At 38.3% G+C, this 8,937-nt stretch overlaps 1 protein-coding gene across 1 annotated transcript; it reads left to right on the top strand.

Moving 5' to 3' along the window:
* The first annotated feature begins 883 nt into the window (after positions 1 to 883).
* Positions 884 to 8,594, top strand: LOC148876021 (auxin response factor 3-like). Its single transcript, XM_088965917.1, has 10 exons — positions 884 to 1,766; positions 1,914 to 1,970; positions 2,296 to 2,475; positions 2,642 to 2,726; positions 2,928 to 3,018; positions 3,087 to 3,251; positions 5,708 to 5,827; positions 5,919 to 5,994; positions 6,731 to 6,893; positions 7,010 to 8,594. Exons 1-10 carry the CDS (start codon positions 1,407 to 1,409, stop codon positions 7,999 to 8,001), a joined length of 2,289 nt encoding a protein of 762 aa, XP_088822043.1. The 5' UTR covers positions 884 to 1,406; the 3' UTR covers positions 8,002 to 8,594.
* The last annotated feature ends 343 nt before the right edge of the window (positions 8,595 to 8,937 follow it).

Genomic DNA, 8,937 nt, shown 5'->3' with positions numbered 1-8,937 from the left:
TTCATACATGCAGATAGAGGAAAGGATATAGACCATAAGATATGTTTTAATGGCCAATAAATAAATTCAATAAATAAGAAAGAATAAGGTAAAAAGAGTAAAATAACATAGATATGCCTTTACAGATTTCCTTAAAGGGTAACTGAAAACTGACAAGTGAGAGATAGTAATAAAAGTAAATAAATAAACATAGAGTGGGGTGGGTGGGGAAGGAAGGAGCAAGGCAGGAAGGGAAGCAAAAGAGGAAAAAGAGAAGAAGAAAAAAAAAAAACAGAGGCCAAGAAGAAGAGAGGACAGGAGAGGAGATAAAAAGGGGCCTATCTATATATTTTAACCCCTTTTTAAAAGCTCCAAATATCATCTCACTGACCCACTTTTGGGACTCGGGTTAGTTGGGTGGGCCGGGTGGTTTACGGGTTTATGTTTGATTGTTGGGTTGTGGGAGAGAGGATCAGAGGACACACGCACACCCACGGTCTCCTCCTTCTCTTGGGCTCCATGCAATTAATTTGATGGGCTTGACAAAGACGTCCACCTTTTTTGGTGGCTGTGACACTGTGGGTGTGTGTCCTATCTCCTTTCTTTACCTTCACCCATCTAATCTTTCGTACATTCATCCAATACGCGAGTCTGATCAAATGGGCTGGGCTTTATTTAGTGGTCCATGCACTGTACACCAGGACAACGGTGAATTGGGGTAAAATAGTAATTCAGTAGAAACAATAGGGAGGGAAGTGTCCAATGAAGTCGGTCCCAGAAACAATGGGAGTCTCAGGACAACGGAGGTTTATTCACTATTCTCTTAATATTTTATTTATTGCTTTAATCAGCAATATAACGTCTTTGTGGGTTTTTTAATTACAACACTGACAGACAAAAAAGCAGAGCCACAGCAGAGGAGCAGCAGCGGCAGTGCAGCAGCTACAGACAGTCCTCCAGCTGCAGTTGCAAACTTGCAATTGCAATGCAAGCAAAAGAAAAGGAGAAATAAGGATGAGGAGAGAGAGAATATCCAGATAGATTATTATAGATAAAAATAAAAAAAATAATAGTTTTATTTTTATTTTAATTTTTTTTTCAATTTTCGTTGCTAGTGTGAATTAATTTTAATTAATATCTGAAATTATTTAATAAAATAAATAAATTAAAAAAATAAAAAGAGGATCAGGACTCAGGAGGAGTACGGGCGCATGGCGAGGCGGGTCTCTTTTAGAGTTTTGACCCATCAGACTCCTTTAGAGAACATTGAGTAGGGTGGTGCGCAGGTTAAGCTGCAATGCAGATGCAGACATCACTGCTTATCCTTCACTCTCCCCACAACCCCACCACCACCATCACTACCTGTACTACTTCAAAGCTTCTCTGGTTTACTTTCGCTTGATTTGTAGGGTTTTTTTCTGATTTTGATGGGAGGTGTAATTGATCTCAACACCGTCACCGACGATGACGACGATGCTTCGGCGGTGGTCGAGTGTGGACCTGCTTCGCTCTCGTCGCCGTCGTCTTCGTCGGCGTCGGTTTCGGCTTCGGCTTCCCCAGCGTCCGCTTCACTGTGCTCGTCGTCTTCGTTGCCGTCGGCGGCGGGGGGTGCGATGTGTTTGGAGCTCTGGCATGCTTGTGCGGGGCCGCTTATATCGTTGCCAAAGAAAGGGAGTGTTGTCGTGTACCTGCCGCAGGGGCACCTGGAGCATATTTCGGAATTCCCGACTACGGTTTTTGATCTTCCGCCTCATGTCTTTTGCCGGGTCGTCGACGTCAAGCTTCACGTCAGTGTTAACCAAAAAAACTAAAAAAAACCTTGAAAGTTGAACTGTAAATGTGCTAACTTTTTAGGGTTTTTGAACTGAACTTAGCTTTGTTTATGAAGGTTTTCTTTGGATAATCTTTCCAAAACTTTAATTCTTCAATTGCAGGCGGAAATGGCCACCGACGAAGTTTACGCACAGGTCTCTCTGGTTCCGGAAATTGAGGTAGTTTTTTTCCCTTGCGTTTTAACGTTATTTTTATTTCTTCAAATCCTCTGTGCTTTTGTTTGAGTTTAAATCTCTCCTACTAAATATATCCTCTATTTTCTTTTCTCATTTGCTTGTGTTTTGGAGTCCTTGTGGGAGCTTCGATCTTAGTATTCCTTCTTGTCTGCGTTTTCCCTTTACGTTTCCGAGATTTTGAATTCTTTTTAATTGCGAAAGCTTTACTTTTGCACTCTTCTTGGTTTTCTCTGCAGCTCTTCTTTTGCTTCCTTTTTCCTTTGGTCGTGTGTTTTTTTTTTTAATTGAATTGTTGTGTGAAAAACAGATTGAGCAGAAATTACGCAGAGGAGGCATGGAAGCTGATGACGAAGAAGAGGAAATTGAAGTTGCGGCCAAACCGACAACGCCTCACATGTTCTGTAAGACCCTGACGGCTTCTGATACGAGTACTCATGGAGGCTTCTCTGTTCCTCGACGAGCTGCTGAAGACTGCTTTTCGCCTCTGGTAATACTGTTAGTGTTTTCCCGCCAAGTCGCTTAGTGCTTTAGATGCACCAAAGTAGTACATCTGCAATCCATTGATTGATACTTGGAGAAATTCCTCCAATCAAACCTATACAATTTAAACAACCACTTCTCTTTCTGGGGTTTTTATTAGCTCTCTATTTCAGGACTATAAGCAACAGAGACCTTCCCAGGAGCTTATAGCGAAAGATTTACATGGGGTGGAGTGGAAGTTTCGCCACATATACAGGGGTATGATGGTAGACATGAAAATTCTTTTAATTTTTTTTTCATTTAATTTCATTCAGTTCCCTTCTGTCTTTCGGCCAATACTCGCCTCTGTAGTTTGGTTATGTTGAGAGTGATCTATGTAGCCGAGTTTCAGCATCTTGCATATTTTGGAAATTAATTTTTTTTAAGCCTCTTCTGCCTCATTCTCTATTCTGTATGCAGGTCAGCCACGGAGGCATTTGCTCACAACTGGATGGAGCGCATTTGTCAATAGGAAGAAGCTCGTCTCTGGGGATGCTGTGCTCTTTCTTAGGTGTGAACATCTGAACTTGGGAAGTCTATATTGGTTTGTGAAGGTAATAACATTTAATTTTTCACCAGGGGTGACAATGGGGAATTGAGATTGGGAATCCGGAGGGCTGCTCAAGTTAAAGGGAGCATTCCTTTTCCAGTTCTCTGTAGTCAGAACATGAATGGTGGCACTCTAGTAGCTGTGGCTAATGCTGTATCCTCAAAGAGTGTCTTCCACGTTTACTATAATCCGAGGTATGATTAGATTTGTTTTCTTATTGAAGAATATTATTTGTTGATGAAAATCTTTATGCTTGGAATGGAGATGTGAGACTATGAAGTTAGACACTATATAAAAAGTGATACTATATTTAAAGAAATTTTTTGTTCATTTCCGAGTCATTCACATTTTCCAAAACTACCCCACTGTCACAACATTGTTTTACTAAATTTTGATATGGCAATTTGTCTTAGTACTGTTCTTGTGAAACCCAATGGGATTATCTCCATATGATTGTATTCATTGTGTCTTATTTGTTATATTGTATGGACTGAGCAATATGTAGTCTATAAGATGCCCCATGCATCAAGACAGAGGACCAAATCCTCGTAGCAGCAGGTGGTTACTGCTTATAGAAGTGTTATATGATGATCTAAGCCTTGAAAGTAAGTTGACATTTTTTTAATGTATATTTGATTTTTTCTGATAAATATTTTTTAATGTATGTTCTTCATATATTTAGTGTGGGGAAGGGCACTTGGACAAAAGAAGTTTTGGAAACAAGGTTTAATATGCATAATGAAGCAACATTGGATAGAAAGTACATTACAATTTAGAAATAAGCTAAACTATAGTTTAATTTAATATGATGATGGCTAGGCCTAGGTGGTAATTAAAAAATTGAATATCACCTCCATACATTCAACCTTTGTATTCTAAATTTGCATTAATACATGCAATTATAAAATTGAATCATCTAATAATTCAAACCTTCTCACTAGGGCTGTAATGGATTGGGTTGAGCTACAAACCTATTTGATCGGTTATCAAATCTGTGAATTCGAAATCCAATATGTTGGACTTGGATCAGATTCAGATATAATCTACATTTGTCTTATGGTGCATAAAATGACCAAAAAATTAGAAAAAGTTAAAAAAACTAATTACTTTTAACTTATGTGTTATGATAAATGTATATAATGATAAAATATTAAATTTAATAAAAATCTACGGTACATGAACTACCGTGAAGCAAAAATTTTGAACCAGCGATAAAGCAACACATCATAGTTGAACCTCTAACGTTGTTAAAGTCTTTAATGGTAAGTACACCTTGTGAAACATGAACCAATAAATAGTAAATAGACCATGTGACATCTTTGATTTGTTGAAATATTGGTTTAATGTGCATCAAATATTCGAAATGCACTGTAGTTGGTTTGATGTCAATATCAAAGCGCCTTATCATTAAGGCCCAAGAACTGCAGCAGAATGATGTCAATATTAAAAGGTCAATAATCTAACATGTTGCTGTTTGAGATAGCTTAGCATTCTTGGCTAGGTAATGTTAATTGAATGCTTCAATGCTTGGTTTCATGATCCTACTGAATCATATTTTGTTGGTAATGTGTAAATAACAAAGTTTTATATCATCTGAACCTATCAGTTTTTTTGAAATGCATTTGGAAAGAGAGCCATGTCTTTTGTTTCTTGTGTTTCATTTCTCTTAATTCATGATGGTTCAGAAAAAGATTCTTTTTGCCTCGCATCTTGTTTCACAGCCATTCTGTTAATTGTCCTCCAACCTTCTTATTCATCTGGATTATGTTTGTCATTATCTCCTATGATGACCTTACAAACTATTCTCTATACTGACTGTTCCTTTCCCAAGTACAGCTCTTGCATTACTTCTTGGCTCTAAACTAGCAGCCATTTTCTTTCAGATCTTTTTTCTTTTCTTTTTTTGAAAAACTAGAATGCTTTTGTTCTTTCATCTTTACTTCAATTCTAAGTAGTTGATACTCAACCTGGTACTACAAAGTGTGGATTACATAGTTTCTTGTGAATTGATCAGCTTGTTCTTATTTGGCCATTTAACATGCTTTGGTCAGTTACATATTGTCATATATGCACTGGCTAGTGTTCCTTTCATCCTTGAGATGTACACGTCAGAAGAGGATATCTTATAGTGTGGTGCACATGCTTTGTTGTTTTTGATTTGACAAGAGCACCCTTCCAGTTGGGGTGATCTTTAAGGTTTGATAGTTGAGGTGTGGACCAAACCTAGATCCATTTGGCATCATCAAGTGGAAAATATATGAGTAACATTTACATCAAAGGTTTGTTCCTCATACAAAAATAAAAAGCATTTATATTAAAGATTTTAGATGGTGGGGAGTGTTTCATCCACTTCTTTGAATTCTGATTACCGATTTCACTATTCAACTAGAGATACGTTGTCACTTCATCTTGCATTTTCTTCAGTCATGTTGACTCACCTTCCCTTGATCCTTTCTTCTCAGTATAGAAGCAATTTTTGTCAGTTTTATTATAATTGGCTGGACAATGTGATACTCTATTGCAATACAAATTATACAAGTAAACTTTGTGCATTGCTTGTATAGAGTGCTAATTACATGATTCTAGTGTTTACTTGGTGTTCTCCTATTAGTGTGTCAAACCATCTGAACTTCAGTTTTGTCCTTTACAGGGCAACCCAGTCTGAGTTTATAATTTCTCTCTGCAAATTCCTCAAGAGCTTCGATCAGCCATTCTCTGTTGGAATGAAGATCAAAATGAGGTTTGAAACTGAAGATGCAGCAGAGAGAAGGTATGCATGTTCTATTTCTTGCAGGTCATTCAAATTAAATGCAGTTAAAGTAAGTTTATTTATGCATTATATATTTGTCTTTTGGTTGCAGATACACTGGGTTGATAGCTGGGATTAGTGATATAGATCCTGTTAGGTGGCCTGGTTCAAAATGGAGATCCCTATTGGTATGCCCCCATATTTTCCTATATAATGAAGCAAAATATGATCTCCAAATATTATATTGCCTTTTTCATGCATGCAGACATATGACTTCCTTTTGCCTTGTGCTGGGGTCCATTTGCCTGAAACTTGAGTTATGTGTGATATTCTGCTCACCACGTTAACGGTTAACTGTAGCTTATAGTCAGTTGGATTCCCCCTCCTTTCTCTCCCTATCTGCTAGTTATTGAGTTTTATGTTTTGAAGCATTTGCTAAGGCTCTTTTTACCAAGACGATTGTTATTTAAACTGCATTTTAGCCTTGCACTTTCCAGAAGAAATCAGGTACTTTCCTATCATTGTTTGCAATGAAGTCTTTCTTCATTGTTGTCAACCTCTCTACCTCATTTTTCAATCAAGGGTGCAGTCTTAAGACCAGTGCAGTTTAGAAACTCCTCTATCAAAGACCTACTCTATCCAATCTGTTGTTTCCTTTGTCCCTATCATGACCTACTCTGATTTTGGTTATTTATCTGATTTTTAATGCAATTGACCTTGTATTCCATTGTTTTTGCCCTTGTCCAAACCTAAGTGTCCATATTTCACAAAAAGGAAGTTGCTGAACGCAGTACTTCTCTTTTAATATGTCTGTACTCAAATAATTACCTTCTCAACTGTTTGCATCTTGTTTTGACTTGTAACATGTCTTAAGTTCCACAAATTCTTAAGCCTCGTTATAGCTTGTATGGTTCAATGCTGCAGGTGAGGTGGGACAATGTTGTTGAGACAAATCGACACAATCGAGTTTCTCCATGGGAGATTGAGCCATCTGGCTCAGTTTCAGCTTCAAGCAGTTTGTCTGCACCTGGTTCAAAGAGAACCAGGATGACTCTGCCTTCAGCCATGCCAGATTTTCCAGTCCCTAGTATGTTTTTGCTAAAGAAGTCCAATAAGATGATTTTTTGCAGGAATCATTCTGTTTTTTCCTTTTTTTTTTAGTAAAACTTATTTTTTTTTTCTCATGAATCAATCTTCTTACAGATGGGACAGGATTTTCAGACTTTGGGGAATCTTTAAGGTTCCAGAAGGTCTTGCAAGGTCAAGAAATTTTCGGTTTCACTACTCCTTGTGATGGTCTTGATGTACAGAATCATCATCCATCGGAATCAAGGAGATGCTTTCCTGGTTCAAACAGTTCAGGGATGGCTGCTATAGGGAGTGGCAGAAGAGTCCCACATGGAAATTCAGATATTCCATTTATAGGCATAGGCTTTGGTGAATCTATTGGATTCCATAAGGTCTTGCAAGGTCAAGAAATATTTCCAAAACCACCATATGGAAGAGCCAGTCTAGGTCATGGAAGTGGGGGGTTTGGGAACGATGGGGTTCACATATCAAGTTCTGGAAGTGGGTGGACTTCACTTATCCAAGGCTTCAGTAATCATGTCCAACCATCCACATCGGCTGTGCAAGTTTCTTCTCCATCTTCTGTTCTGATGTTCCAACAGGCAAGCATTCAAAACTCTCACACTGCATATGGCTTCAACAATCAGAAAGGGGAGGAGGGTAACTACTGTAGATTGTTTGATGGTTCTCAAACATCAGGTTGGAAAGTAACATCACCCTCATGTCATCATACCATGGAAGGACTGGGAGGCAAGTCTTCAATAGATAAATTTCAAGAAAATAATCAATTGAACACCAAGTATGTTTCTGCTGCAACAAGCCAGGCAGCATTAAAGGGTAATCAAGAGTTGCTTCCTGCCAGTAGAAGTGGTTGCAGACTCTTTGGTTTTTTGTTGAATGAGGAATCTCAAGCAGCAAATGAAGAGGATGTTGACACTCTAATAACATCTCATTCAACTAAGAACTTGAATCTTGAGCCCACTTTTGTGCATTCTGCAGAAAAGCAGTCACATTTGAAGTCCCCTACATTGAGCAAATCTGTGGGGAAGGGTTGCACGAAAGTAAACCTTCTGAGTGCTATAAGAGCTATGCCATTTGATGTTGCAATGAACTATACTTCGCTATGAGATTTAAACTGCAGGTTCACAAGCGAAGGAGTATTGTAGGCCTGGCAGTTGATCTTACAAAGCTTGTTTTGTATAATTTGATTTGTGAGTTGGAGTGTCTATTTATATGGAACAGATTTTGGATGATCCCAAGAAAGGATGGCAAGTTGTTTATACGGGTGATAATGACAATGTGGGGAAAAAGCTGGTTAGAGATCGTCCATGGTGGTAAGTGGCATCGATTTTCTGTTATTATTAAAATGGTCATGAGAAAGAGCTACCTATTGGAGCTGTATATTCCTGCTCTCTTCCACTAAAGCAATGCTATGCTGGGAAAGTGCTTCCGGTGTCATCTGCATGCGAAGTTATATTCTGTTGTCTACTTTTAAACTGATATATAGGTCTGCTTATGTGGTGGAAAAAGCTCTGGAGAAAACTTGTATATCTGAGATATCCAGTTGGGCAATTGGAGATCCTGTTAAATTTCGTTAATTCTCTTACCAGGGCTGGATTATGTTCTCTTAGTGGCACAAGTAGGATTTGTCTTCCACGTTATTACACAATGATTCTGTTCTCCGTTAAATATTCTGCATGGTATGTCTTTAATCTTGTCATTCTTTTTTCTTTTCCTTTACAATGGCCGATTCAATATCTTTTGATTGTCCAAAGTTCAACAGGGCTCTCATGCGTGACACATTAATCAAGGTTTAAAGTATCGATACGTCCGATACATTGGATGGGGCACATCACACTTTTAAATTATATGTTTTTATTTATTTTTGTTTGTTTCTTTTAACAAACATGTTTTAGGAGGGGTGGGGGTGGGTATAAGTCCTTACTACCCCTGACTGGTCATATCCCCAAACTTCTCATATTTTGTGTATTGGTGGGCGATTCGTGTCAGCCCGATACGTTATGGAGTTTAATTCACCCAGACATGTCTCCATCACCAAAACT

The sequence above is a fragment of the Nelumbo lutea genome, chromosome 1 (assembly GCF_056320005.1).
Source record: "Nelumbo lutea isolate HS-2025 chromosome 1, American lotus-T2T, whole genome shotgun sequence".
NCBI classification, from domain to species: Eukaryota; Viridiplantae; Streptophyta; class Magnoliopsida; order Proteales; family Nelumbonaceae; genus Nelumbo; species Nelumbo lutea.
This window is presented reverse-complemented; position numbering and strand designations above follow the sequence as displayed.